Raw genomic sequence first — 26,539 nt, 5'->3', positions numbered from 1 at the left:
GGCTGACTTGATCTTCATGTAACTCACAAGAAGAAAGTCACTCAATGTGTCTAACTGCACCCAGAATCCAGTCACTGGCTAAGCCAGGAAAGCATAAGGTGAGTGAAGGGAGAATCTGTAGAAAGTATAAACCCTCTCAGCCAGTCACCTTTCTCCTTCCTGTAACAAATATCTGAGAAAATCAACTTGGAAAGAAAAAAGGTTTATTAGTTTTAGAAGTCTAAGTTCCTGGCTGGTTGGGTCTGTTGCTTTTGGATCTGTGGCAAGGCAACACACCAGAGTGGTGACACATGGGAAAACGAATCACTCCCTTGTACCTGCATGTGAACATGAAAGGAATGGATGAAGGCCCCATAATCCCCTTTGATGGTATTATGTCCTTAATCGGCCTACCTCCTACATTTCCCACCAACTTTATAGGTGGGAGCAATGGTAAAGTAGAGACCCAGCCTTTAATCCATGGACCTTTGGATAACATTTCAGATCCAATCTATAGCATCTTCTCCAGGGCTACCTCTACTGCATAGCATAAAAATCCAAATTCCTGCTTTCCCAGTCTACCCTAATCCAGCAGAATGACTGTGGCTGACCCTTGAGGTAGATTCACAGGCACCGGAGAATGAGTCAGGAGACTGGCACAAATCCACTTCTTAGACTGGCAAAGTACACTCTTCCGAATTACATCTTGCTCAGTAAAACTAGTGACTAAGATCCCTTTCTGAGTTTTCACTAACTGACAACACTTGTGCTTCCAATCAATCTCTATACTAACTCTAGACAGTAGGTAGTATGGTGTGCAAATTTTAGGTGCAAAGATCAAGGCTTGACATGGAGTTGCTAGCTTACAGAAGTCTCTGGCTCGAAAGACAAAGTCAGAAAAGAAACAATGGACATCCTACCCACAGAAGTTCTTTCTTACACACTTGCTTCTTTAGGGAAGTTGTTGGTGCAAAAGATAAAAAGAAAAAAAAAAACACAACATTGTGGGTAGCCACAGCCAGCCAGTGATGTTACCATGGCAACCAGTGCCCGTGGTCAATCGTAAGTGCTTTCCTCTGTCCGACGTAGAATAATCCCATAAACCCAAAATATCTTGGCAGGATAGTTCCCCTTGACTATAGTAGAGTGGAGATAACCATTCTTTTTGGAGAAGGAAAACTAACAGATTTAACTTGTCCGTTTTAAATTCTTAGCATTTCCTAGACTCCTTTGTGGCTAGGTCTGACCATGTGACCAAGTTTAGACTTGCAATGGGAGAGGAAGTCACACGTACCTTAGACAAGAAAATGGCTGTCTACTACTCCCCCCACTCCTCAACTTAGAAACTGGAGTAGCTCCTTGGAACCCAGAAATAAATCCATGTGTTAAACGTGGCAGAGCCTGTGACATCTGCCCAGGTTGTTTGTTTTGTCATCTTATATTAGAAAGAAAGAAACATTCTGGCCACTGCAGTTTTTGAGCGTTACAGTCTTTCAGCCTATAATCTTCCTCAGTAATCTAAAATGGATCACAAAACGTCTCCCCCCTCTCCGACCCTGTGCAAGGGGTCTCTCATATCTCAGTTAATCAGCATCAGGTGGAGTTATTAAAACAGCCCTGGAGGTGGTTCTGATGTTACAGGAGCATTGTGAGACATGGACTGAGCCCACTGGATGAACAAGGGTTATACTTTGTATGTGTGTGTGTGTGTGGCAGGGGGGTTGTAGGGCTTGGACTTTGGTTCAGCTCAAGGCTACCAACGATAGCCCTTGAGCCACAGCACCTCTTCTGGTTTTCTAGTGGTTAATTGGAGATAAGAGTCTTACAGTCTCTAGAGCCTGGGATGGCTTTGAACTTCCATCCTCAGATCTCAGCCTCCTGAGTAGCTAGGATTATAGGCGTGAGCTACTGTGCCCAGCTACAATCTTACATTTTTGTCTTACAGAACACTGCACGTAAATTATATGCATCTAGAATATAGCCGAAGTAAACAGTAAATTCATTTTCATTTGAAGAACACCAGAAGACCTGCAAAGAAACACAAAATCATTTGATTTTGAAACGTAAAAGACTACATGTTGCTGGTTTCCACTCTTGTTCAGAGCCTTAGCATTGGTGGAGGAGGAAGACAGGTCAAATTCAGGCATGCTTGCATCTTTTAGAGGTGATTTCACAGCATTTCCAGCCCTTCCAGCTCTTCTGAGAAGTTGCCTTCCTTTCCTGAATGTGGGGAGTCCAACCACCTTCCCTTGGTCCTGGCCTCACAGTTTGGACTATAAGGTAACCCACGTATGCCATTTCAGGAGCAATTCATGGCTCCAGAGCCAAGACATAGGGGCCAGTATATTTCCCCACCTAGAACCCCCTTCTAGAAAATTCAGTCTTTGTCCTGGCCCTGCTGGGGTCATGCTGCAAGAAGCCAGAGGCATGGGGGAGAGAGGCCCCAGGCAGGCTGGTGGCCGAAGGAGGTATCAGATGGCATTGTCCAAGAGAGGGCTTTAAAGTGGACTTGAACATTCAATGGCTGGGACTAGGAGTGTGAGGTCATAGGCTATACAAGTTTTGCTTTTGGTAACATGTTCTAAAATAAAAACATAGTTCTGTGACATATTTGCCTGGGTAGGATCTTGAATCACCTTGAGAAGGCTACTTAATGTGATGAATAGATCGGTGACAGCAAATTTCACCACATATATAAATATATATATATATTCATGTATAAAATAACTATTTCCTTTGTTACATCTATGATTTTCAACAGATTCTGGTTTTGGAATTGTTTTGGTGAGGTCTGGAGGGCTACTTCAAGTGAATGTCCCTGGGTTCAATCTTCAGAACCAGACATATACATATACACCAAAAAATGTTCCTGTGAGGGGCCGGGAGTTTGGCCTAGCAGTAAGAGTGCTTGCCTAGCATGCATGAAGACCTGGGCTTGATTCCTCCGTACCACATATATAGAAAAATGCTAGAAGTGGTGCTGTGGCTCCAGTGATAGTGCTCTAGCCCTGAGAAAGCCTAGGGACAGTGCTCAGACCCTGAATTCAAGGCCTAGGACAGGCAAAAAATAAATAAATAAAAATGTTCCTGTGAAATTTTCTCATGGGAGAATGTCATATTGACTTGAGGATCATGCCCAGACACCTCGTTTTATCCATTTTGTCCAATGGTATTGAAAATAGACCAACTGACCTTTCTTTCTTCCTTCCTCTTTCTTTCTTTCTTTCTTTCTTCCTTCCTTCCTCTTTCTTTCTTTCTTTCTTTCTTTCTTTATTCTTTCTTTCTTTCTTTCTCTTTGTCTTTCTTTATTCCTCTCTTCTTCCTTTCCCTCCCTCCCTCCCTTCTTCCTTCCTTCCTTTCTCCCTTTCCCTCTCTCCCTCCCCCTCTCTTTCTTTCCTCTTTCCCCTCTTCTTCCTTCCCTCCTTCCTCTCTTCTTCCCCCTCCCTTTTATCTCTTCTTTTCTCCTTCTCTTCTGACACCCCTTCTCTCTCTCTCCCTTGTTTCCCCTCCCTCCCCCTCTCTTCCCCTCCCTCCCCTCCTTTCTTTAATTTCTGTGTCATTCCTGGGGCTTGAATGCAGAGCTAGGCAATGTCCTTGATCTGTATGCTCAAGGCTAGTGCTCTATCTCTTGAACTTCACTTCCAGCTTGTTTCTGGTTTACTTAAGATAACAGTCTCAAAGACATTCCTGTGTAGACTAGCTTTAAACCATGATCCTTAGATCTCATCCTCTTGAGTAGCTAGCATAACGGGTGTGAGTCATCGGTGCTTGGCTGAAGCTATGCTTTTTAAAAGAGACTCATCTTTCATACCCCGAGACGTTACACGGATGACATGTGAGTTGCAGTCTAACCTATCAGTCAATGTGGCTGAAGGACCCTCTGTGAGGTGAATAACTGCACTGGCCTTTCCTTTCTTCCAGTCCTGGTCTTTCTGCAGCCAGGTGAGCACTGTCCCCCCCCATGTCCAACAAGCTGCCTGTGTGACCACCAGATGCTCCCAGATACTGGACAAAAAGCAGTCCCTGCCAGGTGGGATGTCTGGATTTCCATGTGGACAGAGAGGGCTGGGCCTGTAGGTATTATAGAGAGCACCAGCTTTCCACAGATCTGTGTGCTCACAGAGGTGACTTCAAACGCCATCTCTGTCTATAGACTGTACTCCCACTGCAGTTAGAGGCACAGATACCCTGGCCAGTTCAAGGGTCCATGGCACCAGCCAGTCCCCTTTCTTAGGTGAAGATGTTATGGCTCAGATATATCTCATTCACCTCCCCAGTGGGCATCTGACTATGACAAAACTTTATATCTATAGCTTCTGACATGATACCCGAGGAAGCCTCCATGCTTGCCATGAGGATTGCATAAACTGTGTACGTTCGGTACGTGTTGGTTCCCAAGATCACAAACAAGGATGGAGTAAACCAAGGTTATCAAACAATGGGTGCACATGATTCTTTGGAGAAATATGTTCTGTGGTAGGTTCATGTGTATGAGCTCTCCTCCCTCAATACCTCACTGTTGAATGTATGGTTTATGACACTTTGTATACAAGATAAATGTGTGTGTGTGTGTGTGTGTGTGTGTGTGTGTGTGTGTGTGTGTGTGTGGGGAGGTAATTATAGAATCCTGCAGATAAGAGTCTTATCTGCCATTCCTGCCTGGCTAGCTTCAAACCATGGTCCTAAGATCTCAGCTCCTGAATAGTTAGGATTACAGTTGTGAACCCCAAGATTATACCCTGCTACTTCCTTACTCCCTGTTCACTTGGTTAGAGATGGGGAGTCTCTTCTCTTAGCAAGAGCCATTTGTATATGGATAATATCATTCACGGGCTAGATTTATTGAATTTTGCCTTGAGACAAGCTCCTAGATTTATTGAGCTTTGAATCCTAGCTGGTTGAAGTTCTCTTAGAAGGATCAGACAAGTGCTTTCACGGGCCTTACACAGCCTGTGGGGCCGATACGTCAGCCCCTTTACACTATAATGGAACAACCAGGAGTGTGTTTGAATTGTGTTGTTCATAAATGTGAGGATTGAGTATTGCATGGTTTTACCTCCCTCCAAAATTGCAACCATGACATAAAATTCAATGCATATCTTTAAAAATTAAGAAAATCGAGGGGGAGAGCTGGTGATGGGTGGAATGGATGGAGAAGAATGAAAGGGGTAACGAGATACATTCACAAAATGCTTTGTTGCATGACAATTCCTTTGTAAAACTACCTAAAGATAATAAAAATATCTTTAAATAACAATATGGCCGGGAGAGTAGAGAGAGTAGACTCTAATGGTAGAGTGCTTGCCTAACATGTAAGGAGCCCTGGGTTCCATTCCTCAGTACCACATACACACAAAAAAGCCAGAAGTGGCTCTGTGACTCAAGTGGTTGAGTGCTAGCCTGGAGCAAAAGATGCCCAGCGACAGTGTCTGAAGTTCTGAATCCAAGACCCAGGAATGGTCAAAATAAGTATGAAGTGTCCAGCCTCTAGTATTTCATATGGCAACAGAAAAGGGACCCATGTAAAGGCTCATGTAAAGGGATTCAGTTACTCTGTTGGGAAAACTATGATGTAGATGAAAGATTTCTGGGCAGTGCCCAGATGCTATCTTGGGTGTTCCAGCTACAACACATACCACTTCCAAACTTGAGTAACCCCAGCCTAGATTGCTGAGTGGTAAAGAATACTCTGCCATTGTTCTGATTCACTCAGTTTAGGGCTATTTGTTGAACAGTACTAGATGATTAAGGCAGTGCTGTGAAATTGCAGAAGATGGAAAGCTACAATTACTTATCCAAATATGGGGAATAAGAAAGGCTCAAATGAATTACTGAGGAGAAAGTAATACATCTCTAAGGAAGTTAACTGACCTTTTGTTGTTTTTCATGATGCATCAAATCAAACGAGGAGACAGGATCAGTTTCAAAAGATCACATCCAAGAAGAAGTACACACCTTCCAGAACTAAGTCTATAGGGGTATCTAGTCCCAAAAGGCAGCGGCTGCTGTTTCCTCCTCCTCCTCCTCCTCTTCCTCCTCCTCCTCCTTCTGAAAATACAGATTTCAAGACAATCAGAAAGGCTCAAGATAATTTATAACAAAGAAAACACTGAGGTAACCTGAAACTAGGTTCAAGAAATACTGTGGCTACTTCTGGAAGACTTAGCCTCATGGATAACAATTATCCTGACTTTTGTGCAAATCGCTTCTTTGCTTTCCCTTAGCACCTGAATCACAGGGTGGAGTTTTTGCTAGGTTTTGATCTCTATCTTGATGAAGTCATGTAGCAGGCATTCTGCTGTAAATGGCTGTGTTTTCATTAGGTCATTCCTGTCCTAGCAACTCACCTTAGGAGTGCATCTCTGTTATTGATGTATCTTTGTGTTATTTTCAATTTGGGTTATTCTGAATATTGTTGCATACTGAATATATATGCTTCTGTAATTACATGTCTTTACATTCTGTGTGGGATGTGCACTAGTGTGAAATTTTGAGATCCTTCCATCATCATGACCCCAGTATGTGGTGTATGTGTGTGTCTCTTTGTGTGTAAGGGTCTGTGGACCAGAACTTGAACTCAGGTCCTGAGCACTGTCCTTGAGCTTTTTTGCTTATGGCTAGCTCACTGCTATTTGAGCCACAGCTCTACTTCTGGCTTTTTGGTTAACTGGGGATGAATTTCTGGTTAACTGGGGATGAAAGTCTCATGGAATTTCCTGCTTGAGCTGGCTTTGAATACCAAGCCTAATGTAGATCTCTGCCTCCTAAGTGGCTAGATTGTAAGCATGAATCACCACCAGCACTGGGGCATCAGTGTTTATAAACCATTTCTTAACCTCTTATTCATAGTTCAAATATTCAGTCTTCTCATATCACATTGAATTCTTGGATCTTCTTAAGCTTTGAGCTTAAGAAGATGGCACAGAGCTAAGACATTGTAACTTTAATTGAATATTTCTTGAGTAGCTATTCAGGAACTTCTGTGGTCATTTGAAGTCTTTTCCTAAGTCTTCCCTTTTGCTGTCATTTTCTAGAGTTCTAATAATTTGAGTTAATGTATTCAAGTTAATTTCTTGAGTTCCGTTCCAAGTTAAACACACTACAAGCAGAGCCATGCATTACTGCGAGGTCGCATGACAGAGAAGCCTCCTGAGACTGTGCTTAGGAAATCTAGGTGCCACAGACCACTCAGCGATCCATCTGTAGTGCAGCCTATTGCACATGGGGCAGAGATGAACAAACCCTCATGCACTTCCATGAGATACCCGAGAAAATGATGTCATCCAGCAGAGTGAAAACCTTGTTCTGCCCAAGTCTGCTGCCAGGCTAATGTTACAAATTGTTCTTCCATTTACTTTTTTTCTCATAGGTAGCACTCCAAAATAGTGACAAAATATGCCATGGTAAGCATACAAACCATTGGTACAGCCATTGACTGAAATTAAATACCATCTCCTGTATGTTATTTGTATGCTCTGCTTTGGTGCTATTGACAGAACAGATTTGTTAAAATGACCAGTAATACTGAGCAATGTAGTCTATCGAGATGGCAGAACTGGGTGCTGGTGGCTCAAGACTGTAATTCTAGCTATCCAGGAGATTGAGATCTGAGGGTCACAGTATGAATCCAGTCCAGGTAGAAATGTCTGTGAGATTCTTATCTCCAAAGAATCACAGAAAAAGCCAAAAGTGGTGCTGTAATTCAAGCAGTAGAGTGCTAGCCTTGAGCAAAAGTGCCCAAGCCCTGAATTCAAGGCCCAGGACTGGAAAAAAAAAAAAAAAACGATGTCCATGTATTAAAAATGTATTAATTGCATTGTATTAGTACAATGTATTATATGAAGATGTTTATTTACTTTTGTGCCTGTTTGGGGCTTGAACTCCAAGTCTCTCATTCTCATTTAGGGTTTTTGGTTGAATTTTTACTCGAGTCCAGCACTGAGCCATTTTTACACCTCTATTTCCAGCTTTTTGATGGTTAATTGGAAGTGAGAGTCTCCTGGACTTCTCTGCCCAGGGAGACTTCAAACGTTGATCTGCAGATTTCAGCCTTCTGGGTAGCTAAGATTACAGGTGTGAGCTATGGATACCTTACTCCATGATGAGCTAATAAAATCACTCTATGGTCCCATTGTTGAACAAATTAAGTTGGCCTGTGACTCAACTCCTACTTAGAACTTCTCATTTTCTGCATTTGTTTTCTTTTTGTGCTGGTGTTGTATCTTGAATTCAGGTCATCAAGCTCTCATTTGGCTTTTTCGAGGCGGGCACTCTACACCTGAACCATATCTCCACATCTGGCTTTTTGCTGGTCAGTTGGAGATAAGAGTCTCATAGACTTTCCTGTCCAGGCAGGCTTCAAACCAGGGTTTTCCAAGTTGTAGCCTCTTGAGTAGGATTACAGGCATGAGCCACTAGTACCCGGCTGGAAGATGATCTCGGGGGTGAGTGACTGATAGTCTAGCTAGCTGAATGAGATGAGACTCATGCTCTCTAGCCTTGGGTTCAGCTTGGCCTCCGCTCTCTGCTGTTCTCGCTGCCCAGGCATTCTGAAGTCTCATAGTAACCTGGAGAAGGAGTCACAATATTTGCCTTCGCACCACAGAGACGAACACCTTTCCCTGCCTTTCCGATCCCACACCTCATGCAGAGTTTGGTCTCTGACAGGGCAGATCAGAGACCAGCAAATGTTTTCTAAAACGGATCAAATAGTAAATGATAACCTTTGAAGGCCATATGGTCTACATTCTAAGTAGACAAGTCTGTGGTTATAATATGAAAACAGCCACTGACAAATCATAAATGACTGACCTAAGTATGGCTGCCAGCTCATGAAACTGTCCCACCAGCAAGCCCTGGCTGAACTCGGCCTCCCGATTACAGTTTGCTAACCTCCCGATTTAAAGTAAGCAATAATGCTATTTCCTAAGGGAGAAAAATCTTAGTTAAACAAATTATACTTGCATCTTAATCCCCAGTTTGACTTAAACACATGTTAACAATGTCTTTTAATTGATATTTTCGGAAAACGTGAGGCAGTACATGTTATTCTCTTTCTAATTGGTAATTCACAGGGAAAGGCAGCCTCAAATCTTCTTTCTTGTTATGCAAGGCATCTGGTCTCAAAAAATAATCATCCATTAATTTTTAATAGACAAATAATAATTACGTGTATTTACAGGGATGTGATATTACGGTCAATGCATACTTTGTAGAAAGATTGAATCAAGCTAATGAGTACATCCAATGTTTTGGTGTTTCTAAAGGGAGAAAACTGAACCTCTGCCCTCTCAGCATCAGGATCTGTGATTTGTTGCCTAAGGAACTGGCAGGGAACTTCTAAGGGACAGTCATGGCAGATGGGTGACTCAACTTTGAATTCTTTTCTTGTTCCTACTTGCAGAATAACTTCTGCAGTCCAGACTTTCTGGTGGCTTTTCACTATCTTTGTATCCACCAGGCTTTGCAATTTCACTGCTACTTCCTACCCAGTTCTTAAGGTTGGCCTGTAATCCCAGCTACTCAGGAGCATCATACTTGAAGAGCAGCCTGGGGAAAAAAAATTATTGTAACCATTCTTCCCAAACCTCAACACAGAAGCTGGGCATGATAGACATGCTTGTATTTCCAGCACTGTGAGAAGCTGATGTAAGACAATTGTATTCTGGGGCTGACTCTGGCAAGCAGAAATCACAGGGCCATATCCTACCTGCAAACATAACCAAAGCAGAAAGAGCTTAGGGGCATATGACTTGTGTGATTAGAGTGCTTGCCTAGCAAATGCAGGGCCCTGTGTTCCAACGTCTTAGCAGCCATCTATCTATCTATCTATCTATCTATCTATCTATCTGAGCTAGATATTATTACTAAATGTAAAACAGCTTCTGTGTCACTGGAATATGATCAGGATAGTGCACAAGGTGAAATGGAGACACCTCCATGAGTGTGAATGAAGAAGCCTAAGGGTGATTCCTAGCAACCAGAAGCTTGCTGAGAAAAGAGAACTAACAAGAGTGTGTGCTTACTACGCCTTTAATATTGCTCACTTGGAAAGGAAAACCCAAATTCAAGTTTGAGTCTTTGGGTAGGATGTCCTGGGTCAGGTACCAAATCTCTGAGCCAATCTTCCATGTAAATGTCAATCTGAGGGCCTCACTTCCACAGTGTTGCTCCCTATCGCTCTCTTGCCCTGCATCTACACCCTGTGCAGAGTAACTCTTCAGTGCCTCCCACTGGAAGGCACAGTTTGGTCCTCTACTCACTGAGCTGTACCATGAATGCTTCTGGGTAACAGGATGCTTCAGACATGACATACTGGGCACCAGCTGTGAGCTGGCCCTAGAAGGCTGTGTCTCTGTCTGTTGTGTCTTTGTGTCTGCCTATAGATGGCCTGAGCTGGGCTGCTGTGAAACATAATGAGCTGGAAAGGTGAGGTGACCCAGCCCAGAGCAGGCTGTGCTTTCAAGCACACAGCCCAGGCGCTCCTTAGCTTTGCGGTGATACAGGATGAGAGTCAGCACAGCTGTAAAAACACCCTCCGGATCCCAGGTTAAATTGCCAACCAGCCGAATCGTGAGCTGGAGAAAATGATGGTTCCAAGCTGTAGATTGAGTGTTCCTTATCCAAAATGATTGGGACTGGAAGATTTCAGGTGTTGCAATATTTGCATATGCATAATGAGGTATGGAGGAAGTATGGCCACATGGAAACAAAATTTGTTTATGTTTCACACACATGGCTTGAGGATAATTGACACGATATTTTCAGTTAAGTGTGCATGAAATCAAGTGGTGTTGAATTGTTCAGTTGTGATATTGCAGCGCCACTCATAAAGGTCGAAGGCACTTTGACCTTGAGGCTAGGCACTGAATGACCTTCTTCAGGTAAGTGTCTATGTCCTGTTAGCACCCCAGGCAGAAGGCCTGGGCCAAATGTCCACTAGCTTCCACTATGAGTGATCAAAGACGTCCAAATGACCACATTTCAGTGTCAAACTAGCAAGAAAGAAAACACACCAAGCAGATCATTAAGAGTAAAGAAAGTATTCGAATCCCTCCTCCAGGCCAACACTTTGATGTTAAAGATTAGAAACTGCTTCCCCCAATGGAGGATCTGCCAACCTCTTACTCTGACTGCAGCTTGCTTCCTACATTATCTCTCATGCAATCCGTGGCAGCAGCTCCCACTCCTTTGTATAAACAAAACAAACAGAAAAACAAAAAACAAACCCCTAAGAGTACAGCAAAGACAGTCGCTGCTCTATTTCTGCCTGCCCATGGCGTGATCACGGCAAGCTCTCTTGCTCGTGTCTGCTGTCATCTAGTGGACATCTGAAGAGGAGCATCGACATTCTGAGCTAGCAATCCCCAGCTCCGTTTTGGGGGCGTCTACTGGTCCCTCCCAAGGGACACTGAAGCCAGCTGCCTTCACCTCCCTGCCACCTCAGACTTGATATCATAGCTATCTGTCCCTTGTCTACGTTTCCCTTCTTCCTCCACTCCTACGTCCTAATGATGATGTTTGCTGTTTACATTTGTCTCCAGGTTAAGGAATAAACCAGGAGGGAGAGGGAATCAGGCCACTGTAGACAAAGCTTTCACTGCTTCCTGCTGGAAAAGTCGCCTCCAGGATGGGCTTTGTCTATGTGAATCAGCCTGGCAGGTCTGTATTGGGAAGTGTCTTGGGCAGGCAGGTCCAGCCCATCTGACTTGTTCTGACACGTCAGGAATACAACTTTCTAAGGTGAAAACATGTCCCCTGGGCCCCAGGGCCTCTATACGGGGAGTAGCTTTGGTCTGCTCACCAGTTACCGGTCATTATAACAGGGAACTTGAGATTGAGCCTTGGGCTTGATCTCTGCATTGTCACGTGGTGCCTTCTGGGAGGTTCTTTGTCTGAATGGTTCTGCTGGGGTGCCTGGGAGATAGCAGCTATGACCACTGTGCCTTAGATGTGACTGGATGCTGGATTTTTATTCTATTTTTTTTTTCTATCTTGAGGCTTGAACTCAGGGCCTGGGCATTGTTCCTGGTTCTACCACTTGAGCCATAGCACCACTTTTGGCTTTTTCTGAGTAGTTTATTGGAGGTAAGAGTCTCATTGACTTTTCTGCTTGGGTTGATTTCAAATCATGATCCTCAGATTTCCTTGTAACAAGGATGCCAAGGCAAGAGCCACCAGCATCTGGCTTGGACACACATCTAACTGGCTGATAAGACACTCACATGATTAGAGGGGCAACTGCTAGAGGGAAAGGGAGATGGCATTGCATCAGGCTGTCCCAGCTTCAGACTCAGATCCTGAAGAAGGGGTGCTATTAAGCAACTCCCCAATACCCAGGACCACAGCCATTGCTGACATGACAGCTGGGCGGGACAAGGGATGAGACATGACTTTCTCCGGGCATAACAGAGAGCTGTAAGAACGCTTCCTGGCTGCAGCTTCCAGGGTTTGAGTGAGTGCCCAAAGGAAAGTCACAGCGAGACGCTTCAAGTCCCAACGCCAACCTTCTTGGCGTTGTCAAATCCCACTCAGGTTTTTTCTCTCATCTCCAGTTCTGTCATGGAGACCCCCCTCTGCCAGGCAGTTCAGGACAGTAGCAGAGCTCCCATGAACAGACCCCGCTTCTCAGATCGGGAGGCCCAACCTGGTACCTTGGCTCCATGAGGAGACATCTTTGTCTGGCTCTGTCCCTGGAAAGGAGGTGGAGGTGGCTGGGTGGGGAGGCCTAGGAGGTAGCCTGGTGTGTACAAGAGGATTCTTCTGTGGTGGACGTGAAGCCACACAGAGGAGCGTGCATATGACACATGCATGTACACATGACACACACCACATGCAACACTGCAGACACACACTGCGAAAACATACTGTAGATATGCCGCACGTATCACATGTGTCCACATCACACACGACTCATATGTACACAGACAGCATGGAGGAAGCTGGGTCTTGTGACCAGTTTCAGAACATGTGCTCCAAATCCTGTGAGGGCGTGCTCTAGAACAGGTGTCTCTTGTGGTTGTAGGTACAGAGCAAGGTGGAGGAAGAGGCCATGCTTCTGTATTATGGCTCTCCTTGGCCCGATTCTCCTGTCCTTGTTCCTCAAGTCTCAAGCCCTGTACCCCAGCCTGCAGGTCCCTGGCTCCATAGCCAGAGTCTCAGCCCAGCTCAGCTTGGTGGCCTTTGGCACTGTTCCTCCTGGATTCTCCCACGAGGCTTGTGGTGCAGGATAGGGGCAGGTGACTGCCCCTGCCAGCAGCTCACCAGCTAGCACCCAGGGGAATACATCTAGATCCTGACCCACCCGGGTGAGGGTTGGTTCTGTACTTACGCATTTTGGTGCCCTGGCCTCATGCGCCGGCCTTGGAGGGTGTGGGGAGGCCTCTTCTTGCTCCTGGGCTGGGAGCAGGAAGGATGCATCCAGCTGTTTTCCAGAAGCCAGTGTTTACCACGCCGTAGGCCATACTTGGGCAGCTCCAAGTTTCCAGAAATGTATGATGTCACCTGATATGAGCCATGGAGAAGAATGGCCCATACACTGAGTCGTTCTTTTTCCTGAATAAGGAAGAATTGTTTATGAACAATTCACAGCCAAGGCTGTGGAGCTGTGCAGCTCTGACTCATGGAACCAGAGCAGTAATGCTTAACTAAGGAAATAGCTACTGGAAATGTCCCCTTGCTGAGCCTGCGCTCAGAAAGGGTCAGTCACTAGCTCAGAGAATGTTCTGGAATGTCCTTTGAATGGACATGTGTCCTGGGGTGTGAGAGAGTGGGGTGTGGGCCAACAGAGATACAGAAACACACACACACACACACACACACACACGGAATGTATGTTGTGTGGCAGAATCAGGATCCTAAGACCATACGTTGAGGCTTGTTCTCCCATCTGTATGCAAACACATCATATCTATGCATTATATACATACATATGTATAATCATGTCCACTCACATGTATAGGACACCTGTATATACACATCCATGGGTGTGAAACACAGATGTGTCTATGTAGGCAAGTGTTACTGTGTGTGTGTGTGTGTGTGTGTGTGTGTGTGTGTGTGTGTGTGTATGTGTGTGTGTGTAGTCTTTTTTTTTTTTGGTCAGTCCTGGGGCTTGAACTCAGGGACTAGGCACTGTCCCTGATATTTTCTTTTTTTCATATTTTTAATTGTAATTAATAGAAGGGTTACAGTAACATTCCCCAGAGAGGAGCATAACTTCACACACACTGATACTCCTTTCTCATGTGTTTGTCCCCATTTCCCTCACGCCACCTCCTCCCCTCTCCTTGTTCTCCCCCTTCCTTTTCCTATTTCAAATAAACACCTAAATGTATATACAATATATAAGGTAAGATACTGTAATAATCTGGGAATAACCAGGTGTCCCTGATACTTTCTGCTCAAGGCTAGCACTCTACCACTTCGAGTCACAGCTCTACTTCCAACTCTCCTTGGTGATCACTTGGAGATCACAAACTTTCCTGCCTGGCTTCTAACCACAATTCTCAGAGCTCAGCCTCCTGAGTAGATAGGATTAAAGGCGTGAGCCAGGGGCGTCTGGCCGATGGGTACAGTCTTTAGAGCAGGAGGGAGTTGGGTAGGGAGTCCTTCCTTGGTCTGTCCTGATGGAAGGCAGAGCTCGCATCCATGCTCTGCTTTGGTCCTCAAGGTGGGGTTTGAGATCTCCATGGCTCACTGTGCATTAGTGTATAGGACGGGATCCACAAAATGGAGCCTACATACTCACAGGCTTCCCCCCCAGCACCCCACCCACAGGGCCTCGTCTGGTTTGGCAGATCCAGTGTTAATCTGCACTTTACAATGCAGCAGGGCCTCAATAGTCTGCCATGCAGGTTGCCTACACTAGCTGGCGGTGGGCCTTGTCATGTCCCTATGACTCATGGAAATGTCACAACCAAGCTAGTTTTACATTTTTATTCAGGCACTTTAAAGCCATGGCCGATGACACCATGACACGAGGGAGCTCTTCTGAAACAAACGGGAAGCCTGCTGTTTGTGACTGGGTTGGCTGGGGAGGCCTGATCACGGAGAAGCCACTTCTGACCAGGAAGCAATCATCAGGCTCGCGTCCATTTGAAGTCACCATCCAGCACATAAAGTGGACTAAGGTGAACAGGGAAGGACAGACTCACTGGAAAACAGGTGCAAAGATTGGCACACACACACACACACACACACACACACACCTACAGTGGAAACTGAGGCAGGCAGTTTCAAAGTCCAGAATCAGAACCTCTGATGCACCCTCTTTACCAAACAGCACATTCAATCCTCTCCCTCGTGAGTCTGCATCGCTCAAGGTCTGACCAATGGAGATTTTGCCACTGGTCCTCACAACTGCAGGGACTCTGAAGGTGCTTCGGTAAACCGGCTCCATTAGTTTAGCACACAGCTATCTTCTAACAATGCACAATAAAAGTAAGAGGAAGCACAATTCCAGAAAGTGTGAGTGGCTTCCAAGGCAACTTAACATAAGGGACTCTTGCCTTCTTTGATGGAACAGTAGGTACTGCGCCATTCTCCATGGTTGTGTGTGTCCTAAGTGGATGGTGAGGCAGACTCAACTTTGCATGTGTCTATTGACATATGGCTATATTGTTTTTAACTTTCTTTATTTTTTTAAAATTTTGGTGGGATTTGAATTCATGATCTTGCTTGGGTGGTTGGTTCTCTACTTCTCTTTTAAAATTTTTGCCAGTCCTGGGGCTTGAACTCAGAGCCTAGGCACTGTCCTAGGGGTTTCTCAAGGCTAGCACTCTACCACTTGAGCCACACCACCACTTCTGGCTTTTTCTGTGTATGTGGTACTAAAGAATCAAACCAACAGCTTATTCTAATCAAGCACTCCACATTTCTAGCCCAGTTCCCTGCTTCTTGAGCAATGTCTCTAGTTTTGCTTCTCATAGATTTTTCTGCTTGGGCTAACCTTGAACCAAAGTTCTCTAGATCTCAGCCTGCTGAGAGGCTAGGATCATAGGTGTTAGCCATTGGTGCCCAGGAGTCTTTGAGCTTTCAGAGACTCAAGCAAAATACACCAACTGCGTGGTGATTTGCATGAGGTCAAACCTTATGTGGAAAGTAGCTAAGTCTAGGACAGGGAAGAGAATTCTCGGGTCATACATGCTCAGCCCATTCGAGGATGAGGATCAGAATCTTTTAATTTTAGTATAGGTTCTCACTTCAAAAACTCCTCTTTAGTGCTTGCCTAGCCTGCACGAAGGCCTGGGTTCGAATCCTCAGTTCCCCACATATTTAGCAAAAAGCCGGAAGTGGTGTTGAGGCTCAAGTGGTAGAGTGCTAGCCTTGAGAAAGTCCAAGGACAGTGCTCAAGCCCTGAGCTCAAGCCCAGGATTGGCAAAAACAAACAAACAAACAAACAAAAAAACTCCTCTTTAGCTGACTTTGGTCCTTATGTGACCCTTTTCTCTGGTCTCTGGTGTAGTTGAGCCCCCAAGGTTCTTGTGAGAAAGACAAACTTACATGATATGGCATAAATCCAGATTTCTATAACATGCTATTTGGAGGTGGGGCTTTGGGATATAATTAGATTCAGAGGAGGTTGTAAATGTGGGACCCTCTGTTTGCCCAAGTAATGCCCCAACCAGGCTTTGACTCTCAGATGCTCTCACCTTGACATTGAACTTGAGCTGTGAATGAGAAATCTCTTCATACATTGCCCAGTCTAGATGTTCCGTGATAACAACTAAAGGGGATTAGCAGCATGTCCTTGATTATAGATTAAAAATGAGACAGTGTTCTGGCTACGTCCTCTCTGGAGCAGAGAGGAAACCCACCTGCACAGCACACAGCAGTCTGAAGTGTTATACAGGGTGACAGAAACCTGCTGCTTGCATACAGCATCACTTGTCTCCAGGCAAGCACAGATGGCCAGGCCTCAGTCTGGTCTGCAAGGGGCATGCAGGCCAAGCCAGGGCTTCCCTAGGGGCTTTGTTCCTCTTCTGGATGTTTCTTCTATCGCATAACACAGAGTAAAAGCAATATCCAGGATTTTTATTATCATTATTATTACTATTATTATTTCACTAACTGGCTAGATGCTTAGAAATCATACTGGTAGAGCTTGTTCTTTTTCTTCTTCTTTCTCCTCCTCCTCCTCCTCCTCCCCTTTGTCTTCTTCTGAAAGCTCCACATCATTGATCCATTCAGGCAGCATTTCTTTGGCCAGGGATGCGTCTCACAGCTGCCAAGGCCTACATGAGATGCAGTTGTCCTTTTCTACTCCGGCTGTCTTTCCATCTCAGGAGTCACCTGCTAAATGCTAATTGCAGGGTCTACAAATGTTGCATGGATGAGAATGCGCCTTTCCCACCCTCCCCCCAGTCACACACCTCAGCCCTACTGGTCAAGTGTGCTGGGCTTCCTGCAACCCAGGCCCCAGCAAACATAAAAGGAATTTGGAAATAGATCTTAAAAGTGATCTGGCATGAAAGTCACACAGGTGAATCCGGGGGACGGCACTGTCCAATCTCCTTCTGGGGAGGGAGGGTCCAAGGACAAGCCATGTTCCACACGAGGCTGGCTTTCTCACTGGCCGAGGGTGTTGTAAACGCTGAAAACCAGTTCATCAGAATACCTTTGCCCAGGGTGTGGGGACAGCCAGCAGAGGGAGCTGTTAGTTAACCACATCATAGTAATAGTTACGTAACCGCAGTTCCACTGCTACAAATCCAGGCCTCTTCTCCACCCTGAGAGGGGAAGAGATGTGTGTTAGTGTTTGTCAAGATGGCTCTTGAAAACAACAACAGCAAAAAAAAAAATGCAGATCAACCACACTTCTACAGCCTACATTTCAAGCAGTTGTGCCCCCTGGCAGCCAAAACTTGGACCAGGAAGTCAAAAACAGAAATATCGCCTCATCCCATTCCAAACCTGCAGAACCCAGACCTACCCCTTCTCAAGATCTCCAAGTGACTCCCGTGCTAGAGTTCAGGATCCTGTTATCTCCTCCCTGAGCAGACTCTGGAAATTCTAATAACATGTCTACAAATACTGAGCTGGATAACATACTATAGATTGTGTTTAACTCTCATAGTTTTTGAGGCATAAGTATTGGTCTCCGTCTCATGCTCCAGTGGACAAAGCTTCACTTTCTCAGTGAGGGCTCTTAATAGGAATTCTTACTAGAGCTCCAAATAGATGGTAGCTGAGACAGAGACCCAGATGTTACTCTTACGTCATCATCTTCTTCTGTATTAAAAATTGAACTCAGCACCTATGCTTGCCACTTATGTTATGCCCTCAGGCCCCTCCTACTAGATTATTATTGTTACTGCTATGATTATGATTATGAGTCTTTGAGGCAAGGTCATGCCGGCTTTGTCAAGGTTGGCCTTCCCTGCCTCTGTTTCCCAAGTACCTGGATTTACAGCTATGCCCTACCACACCTACTTTCTCTTATACACCTTAGCATAGGAAGGCTATACTGTTAGTCAGTGATGTGCTGATGTAAGTAAACTATGGGAAAGACTTTTAATAATCCATGATCTCTAAATAGGCATGCTGTCTCTAACAGGAGCGTACTTTATCAATTGACAGACGTATAGTTATTCTTCCAAATCCACAGAGGACCAGTGTCAGAACCCCCTACAGATACCAGAAATCCTCAGATATTCAAGTCTTCTCTGTAAAATAATACAGTACCCTCGGATACCTTCGTGTACATGTTAAAGCATCTCTAAATTACTTATGTAAAATTGCATATAAGGTAAATGCTACAGAAATGGTTGTATCGTAAAGGGAGAAATGATAAGAAAATGACATGGTATGTTTTACATACCATGCAGCTAAAAAACAGATTTTCAACCCACCGTTTGTTGACTCTCCCAATATGGAACCTACAAGCCAACTGGCTTTGTTAAAACCTTGAGAACCAATCTTTGCCTACAGATTATTTGCAAGCAAGCTGGGGACCAGTGGCGCATGCCTCTGGAGACTGAGATCTGAGGATTATGATTCAAACCCAGCTTGGGTAGCAAAGTCTGTGAGATTCTTATCTACAATTAACCACCAAATAGCTGGAAGTGGAGCCATGACTATAGTGATAGAGTGATAACCTTGAACAAAAAAAAAGCTAAAAGACAGCACCTGGGCCCTGAATTCAAGTCCCAACACTGACAAAAAGATTCTTCCCTATTTTTCAAAAATTGGGACTATCATGCCAATAGATAAAGTTGCCGGTAGTGTAGAAAAGGGGCCAGACATTAAGCTCTTTGCTACATTCCACATCCAGCCGTTCTGTGTTACAACTACCATTCCATACGTGTCAGTCCAGATATAAGGACAGAACACGCTGAGTACTAAGAATCACTACTGTTAGAAAAGCAGAGGGTTTTCTGTATTGCCCACCTGGGTCACCATATCAAATGGCATTGTGGCTAATGCTTCATCTGCAGTTGTCTAGCAGATAGCACTTCCTAAGATGCTCCATGCTCTGAAGCAGTACTGGCTTCTACCGCTGTCAAGTGCAGTGCATCTGGTGGCTATCCAAAATCCTAGAGTAGCCATAATGTAATTATGCCCAGGAGATGTTGAGAGTGGCTTTGCAGGGAATAAAAATGCACTGCATGTGAACATCGGGCAGGGGCCTTGACCCTGCCCTGCTGGGCAGTCTGAGTATAGCACATGATAAGCCTCTGACACTGAACCTGTCTGTGATCCCTAGGGTCTACCAGTCTGGACTGGATGTTCTGTAGAATGGGAACTGCTATCAGATAGGGCATTAGACATTGCCTGAGCAGGACAAGGGGTGGTACACATTCCAAACTCTCGCGATATCACGAAGGCTTCTGCAAGTCTCTCAAACCATAGAGTGATCCCATAAGATGGTGTTGCCTGGTGATTTTGTGCTCTCCCTAGTTTGTGTAAGTACACTCTGAAATGCTCACACAAGGGCCAGAATGCCTAAACGGATGCATATATCAGGATATGCATATCTCAGTGACATGACTGGATCATGAGCAAGATAATCCCTACTCCTGGCTCTACAGTTTACTTGGATAGCAACGTGGTGTATGGAGACAGAGCGGGGGCTTCGTGTGGAGGCCATCTGCCTCCAGAGCCCTGGATACTTGGCAGGAGGCATGTGATACTCACTCATAGGTCCAGCACAGGTTCATGAGCTCATACATCTCTCTTGGACACCCCGCAGGGCACCCCATACGCTCTCCTTTCTCTAGCATGGCCGTCACCTCGCTCCCTTTCATCCCCTGAGATAAACAAATGCACACGAGTTTGGAAAACAGTGCTAGCAGACAAAACAGAACAACATTTTCACCCAAGATTTCAGTTATGCAAGCTACACAACCAGGAACATGTTGAACTTTTCATGGTAGGCTTCAATGCATGAAGCTGCAAGCTGGCACACACATATACACATATATATGTATATATGTGTACATATATTTATTGCCAAGATATATAATATGTATTAAACTATTCTATGTGTACATATACTTATTGCCTATATATATATATATAATGTGTATTAAACTATTCTAGCTAGCCACTTGTAACTCACATCTGTAGTCCTAGCTAGTCAGGAGGTTGAGATCTGTGAATCAGGGTTCAAAGCCAGCCAGAACAAATCTGAGAGACTGTTACTGCCAATTAACCATCAAAAAGCTGGAAGTGGAGGTGCAGAGGCATGGCTCAAGTGATAAAGCACCAGTCATCACAGCAAGAGGCCCCAAGTTCAAGTCTCAGTGTCACACATACACACACACACACATCTAAAATTGGGGCAGTGACAAATTTGATACCGTCAGTGGTCATATTTCTATTTTAACACTAATAAAGGAGGTCTGGATATCTGTTCTGTGCATCTGTTTATGCATTTAATATACGGTGAAGAAACAACGCTGCCCTGTTAGCATCAATTCATGTTTCCATAGTTGAGCTCTTTCATCATTTTCAGGTCCCTGTGGAAATCATCTGCTGCTTATCTGCTCTAGAGCTGAGAAATGAAGCAGAGAGTAAAGACTGGCTCACGCGATAAGGCTTCTGCCCGTAGGAAAACGCCTCCCACATCAACACCCCGAAACTCCAGACGTCACTCTTGCTGGAGAACTTGTAGTAGTTGATGCACTCTGGAGCATACCACTTCACTGGCCACTTTCCGTGCGTCTGAGCCTACAGACAAAGCAGAGGCCACCATCTCATGAGCCACCCTGGGGGCTGCTGGGAGCAGCTTTCATCCCAAGAGCTGAGGTGAACCGACACGAGGTGGCTCATGTGTGCTGTCCACCCCTGAAGAGGAGAGAAAAAGGCCCTAACTCAGACTGCCACATACAAGGAACCTACGGGATCATGGCAGGGGGGCCATGCCAGTCACCAAAGGACAAGGGCAGTGAGACTAGAACCAGTGGAGCCCCGATGAGACAGAGGGAAGAATGAGGGCTGCTGGGGCAGGGGGAGGAGCCAGGAGAGTAGCTGATGGATGAATTCAGAGTTTATCGTGCAAGCGGGAAAGAATGCTGAAGATAGGTTGTATTGTTGTACAGTCTATGTGGACTAAGTGCCATTAAACGGAGAACTTAAGATTGGTGAAGGAGGTAAATTTTGTTATGTGCATTTTATCATACTTTATAGAAGGATAAATGAGCTTATGAGCCACAGCATGCTGTGTGTGTGTGTGTGTGTGTGTGTGTGTGTGTGTGTGTATGCACACGCATCCTGGTTCTAGGGCTTACATTCAGAGCTTGGGCATTTTCCCTTGGCTTTTTTACTCAAGGCTGGCACTAGCACTTGAACCTCAGCTCCACTTGTAAGTTTCTGGTGGCTAACTGAAGATAAGGATCTCCTATAGACTTTCTTGCCCATGCTGGCTTCAAACCTGTCTTCAGATCTTAGCACCTTGAGTAGCTAGGATTACAGGCACGCACCACTGGTACCTAGCTTGCAACTTACTTTCTAATGCTCCAGCCTGGCATCATGAACCCAGCTGGATATCAGCACATGAACTCTTTGAAAAGATTTGCTTTATGTGCTACATTGAATCCCCAGGACTGATGTGGCCACACTCCTACTGAGAGTCTCTTAGGTGCTTTCCAGCTTTCTTCTATTACAAATCAGCTGGAATGCATCACAGAGGGTTGTGTTTGCCCAAAGGGGACCAAAGGATGAGCATGCTGGGAGCAGAGCCAAGTCACTGCACAAATCACACGACATGGATCCTTCCCTCATTGTCATTGCTCCGTGATCTGTTTTAGCTCTTTCTTCTTTTATACCTCACTCGGTTCCATTTTCTTTTTTTTTTTTCTTTTTTGCCAGTCTTGGGCTTGAGCTCAGGGCCTGAGCACTGTCCTTGGACTTTCTCAAGGCTAGAGCTCTACCACTTGAGCCTCAGCACCACTTCTGGCTTTTTTCTAGGTATGTGGTACCGAGGAATCGAACCCGGGTCTTCGTGCATGCTAGGCAAGCACTTTAACCACTAGGCCAAACTCCCGGCCCATCGGTTCCATTTTCTTAAAGAAGTCCTTCTGGCCTCTACCTTTTCAGGGGTGTTGGATCCCTTGTTCTGCTTCTAACATGGGTATTACGTCTGTCTTGGTCCCTTCTCTGCTCACTGATTATCAGAGAGCTCTTGGTATCATCTTTCACAATAAAGACACCTACATAGTCATGCTCCTTGCTGACACTTTCAGCCATAGCCAACTTATGGAAACAGCCCAGATGCCCTGCAATGGCTAAGTGGATCAAGAAAATGTGATATGTATGTATATATCTATGCATGTGTGTATGTATGTATATGCATACACACACATATATAAAAGTATCCACACACTAGAAATTTTACTCATCCATTAGGAGGAATAATATTGTGTCATTCACAAGGGAATGGGAAGATCTGGAAAAATGTTCAATTAAGTAAAGTCAGATTCAGAGAGACAAAGAATGAATGTTTTTCTCTTATATGTGGAAATTAGGCCTAAACTGTCAACATGAAAACATATACAGGATTTTATGTAGATATATACACAAATTAACTAAAGTATAGTATACCCAGGGAAGGACTCCAGGTAACTTACATTTTAACAAAATGAATGCCAGGAATTGGAAACATGTTTCCTCATGGGGTAAAGGTGAAGGAGAGTGGAGGAAGATGAATATACAGAGAGAAGAGTAGGTGAATGCCGTCATAACATGCAATGTGAAAATGAAGCCAGGTAACTTGAGGGAAGGAAGAAAGGAAAGAGAAAAAAGAAAGACTTCTGAGAGGAGCCATGACGACTTGTGGAGTTGTTGCCTTCGATCCTATCGCCTTGAGATGAAGAGAGAATACAGTTCCCTCTCAATTTATTACCACCCCTTGCCTTGACTGCTAGCTGAGATTTCCCTACCTTGTAGTAGTTTTCATCAGCTCGAAGTGCTTTGGAAAGACCAAAATCACTAATCTTGGCATAATGTTGGGTGACCAGTAACACATTTCTCGCTGCCAGATCTCTGTGCACAAAATTGCACTCCTCCAGATACTTCATTCCCATAGAGACCTGATGGACCAGCTCTATGATGTTCTTGTCCTTGACATGCCTGAAGGTCAAAAGGGTACCATTAATGGCTCTGTACATGGAGTCCACTTCAGAACAGAGGACTCTGCTTTTCAGTGTCTTTCTATTCTTCTAGTTTTTTGGTGCCAGTACTGGCACTTTAACTCAGGACTTCATGTTCTTGCTTAGTTTTTTGTTCAAGACTGGTACCCTACCACTTGAGCCCCACACTCCCACTTCTGCCTTGTCTCCAGTTAGTTGGAGATAAGACTCTCAGATTGGTCTGCCTGAGCCCCAGTATTGGCCTAAGTAAATAAAAGAAAGAATGAATAAGTCAGTGAATGGAACTTAGAGAGCAGTCTGACAATGAAAGACACAAGTGTTATTCCTCAGAAAATGCTTTTGGGAGATAAATGTTTCTTTCAGAAGATTGTGTTCAGCCAGACACTGCTGGCTTACATCTACAATTTTTGCTTTTCAGCAGGCTGAGATCTGAGGACTAAGGTTTACAGCCAGGGGTAGAGCATTAGCCTTGAGTGAAAAAGCTAACGATCAGTACCCTGGCCTTGATTTCAAGCCTCTCTCTCTCTCTCTCTCTCTCTCTCTCTCTCTCTCTCTCTCTCACACACACACACACACACACACACACACACACACACACACAAAATTAATTAATTAATAATAAAAGAGTGTGTTCTACCTAGAAAGGAGAGATTTCTCCAAGAAAGAAATCCTAAGACCTAGTCTAGCACTGGATAGTTCCAGTGAGTCAGAGAAGAGAATGAGGATAACATTATTGGCTCACAGGTTTTCTCTTAAGTTTTCTATCTCCTAAGCTCATCTTCTCCTCTCAAGATCACTGAGCACATAACCTTGTGTGGAAAGGTAGGAAAAGGGAGGTTTCCTGTAGAGATCAGTCCAACATTCTGAGGCCCTTGCCTCAGGACATCCTGGGTGCCACCATACCTGTTCTGCTGCAAATATTTATTGAGAGGACCAAGCTCTGCCATCTCCATAACCAACATCCAAGATTCCGCTTCACAAATCCCGATCATACGCACGATGTACGGGTTGTCGAGTTGCTGCATGACGTTGGCTTCTGCAAGCAATTCATCTTTCAGAGCTGGGTCATTGGCCTCGTTCTTCAGTATTTTCACAGCTACGGTCTTCACAACTCTGAAAACAAATCCGAGCACATAAGAAACAACCCAAATGGCTCACATCTAGAAAAACATGCCATGCAAAACATGGACCTTATGCAAGAAACACGGCAACCGAAGGGTCTGCTGTAAAGCAATCTTTACTCTCTCTTGTTTTACAAACACACATTACTTGTGAACAATGGTGGCAGATAGTGCAAAGATTGCCCTAAACCAAGGAAAACTCCTAACATGTCAAATATGTATATAACTTTCATATAAAACTCAGCAGGTATGATATATACAGATTGCTTTAACATCTTATGATTATTTTTTGACGTCTAGATCACACATGTGCATATAAAGTTTCCTTCATATAAACTGACGATGAATTTCTAGGCACAGAAAATAATATTAATGTATATCATATATAATAATGTCTACATATGTATGCATGTTGTATAGTATTAAAGCTCATGGCTAGCTGGGATCTGGTGGCTCACGCCTGCAATCCTGGGAGACTGAGATCTAGGATCAAGAGTCAAAGTCAGCCTAAGCAAACAAATCCAAGAAATGCTTACTGCTAATTAACCAGTAAAAGGCCAGAACTGGAAATATGGCTCAAATGGCAAATCTCCAGCTTGGAGGGAAAAGTCAAGATCGAGTACAACACCCTGAGTTCAAGACCCAGTTGTGGTACAAATATATATTAAAATATTTCGTATATTTGTATAGTTCAATATACTTTTCATGTTCATTTTAAGCAAGCCTCAACAAGTCTACAAGGCAATTAGGCTTTCCATCTTATCATTCAAATATCATTTAGATTATGCTGAGCCATTCACTATTTTCTGAAAGAAAAAAAGAAGCCTAATAAATCTGGGCTCTGCTGGCTCACATCTGTAATCCTAGCTAGTTAGGAGTCTGAAATCTAAGGATTAGGGTAAAGAAGTCAAACTGGTCAGGAAAGTCTTTGAGACTCTCTCCAATAAACCACCCCTATATCTGGAAGAAGAGTTGTGGCTGAGATGGTATAGTACCAGCCTGGAGCACAAAAGCTCAGGAACACATCCTAGTGGGAGTACAAACTCCAGAATCAGCAAAAAGAAAAAACAAAGGCAGGGGGGCTGAATAGAAAAGCACAGACTGCTATATGGCTTGACACACTGTATCCATCTTTGGTACAAGTCCCAAATCATGAGAAGGAAAAAGAGACCTCTTTTGTTGACCCCAATGGAAGAACTAAAACCAAACTCTCTGGCCAGATACTGGTCCACACTGTAATCCTAGCTATTCATGAAATGGCAGTGGGAAAGTCATAGTTCAAAGGCAGCTCGGTCAGGAACACCCATGAGATTCTTATCTGAGCACAGAGGATAGAGCTCCAGCCTTGAGCAACAAAAGCGAATTCAGTGTGAAAGGCTGGAAACTCAAAACCCTGTCCTAGAAAAAAAAAAAATTAAACACCGTTTATCCAAACTAAGTTGGCTTTGGGAGCAGAAGAGAGCAACTTAGAACAATGCTACCTACTTTTTCATTTGGTAGTAGCCCTTTTTCACAGTCCCAAAGTTTCCGGAGCCCAGTTCGCTGTCCTCCAGGGTCAGCAGGTTGCGGTCAAGGTACACCTCTTTGGGCCTGATCTCTTCAGGGTCGGCATAGGGGCTCTCGTACACCTCTGTGTCCATGGGCATGGCTTCTCTCTGGGGGCCTTCGAGGAGATCAGGATACATTCAGCTAGGAACCAGATTCTTTGGGGGACCCTGGAGTCCCCTCCCCTCTTGAGGTCACAAGCGATCTTTGGTCACCTTGAGTGTTTAGGGGCACAGTTGTGAACTAAAGGCAGGAGTGCAAGCACCTACTGCCTGGCTTTGCTGGAACTCTGGCTCTTGGTGC

The 26,539-nt window shown here is 44.6% G+C and overlaps 1 protein-coding gene across 1 annotated transcript in view; it reads right to left on the bottom strand.

The window, feature by feature from the left end:
• Window positions 1–16,992: 16,992 nt before the first annotated feature.
• The window catches only part of Syk (spleen associated tyrosine kinase), a 31,230-nt gene continuing 21,683 nt past the window's right edge, over window positions 16,993–26,539 (bottom strand). Inside the window, exons 9-14 of the mRNA XM_090324391.1 lie at window positions 26,177–26,354; window positions 24,474–24,683; window positions 23,361–23,550; window positions 21,010–21,150; window positions 20,116–20,228; window positions 16,993–17,708 (exon numbers count right to left, since the gene is read on the bottom strand). Coding sequence (XP_090180517.1) covers window positions 17,636–17,708; window positions 20,116–20,228; window positions 21,010–21,150; window positions 23,361–23,550; window positions 24,474–24,683; window positions 26,177–26,354 — 905 coding nt within the window. The 3' untranslated portion in view covers window positions 16,993–17,635. The remainder of the gene's footprint in view (window positions 17,709–20,115; window positions 20,229–21,009; window positions 21,151–23,360; window positions 23,551–24,473; window positions 24,684–26,176; window positions 26,355–26,539) is intronic.

Source organism: Megascapheus bottae, chromosome 34 (genome assembly GCF_031878675.1).
Source record: "Megascapheus bottae isolate mThoBot1 chromosome 34, mThoBot2.hap1, whole genome shotgun sequence".
Classification (NCBI taxonomy): Eukaryota; Metazoa; Chordata; class Mammalia; order Rodentia; family Geomyidae; genus Megascapheus; species Megascapheus bottae.
Note: the sequence above shows the minus strand (reverse complement) of the source record. Positions and strands in the feature narration are given on the sequence as shown.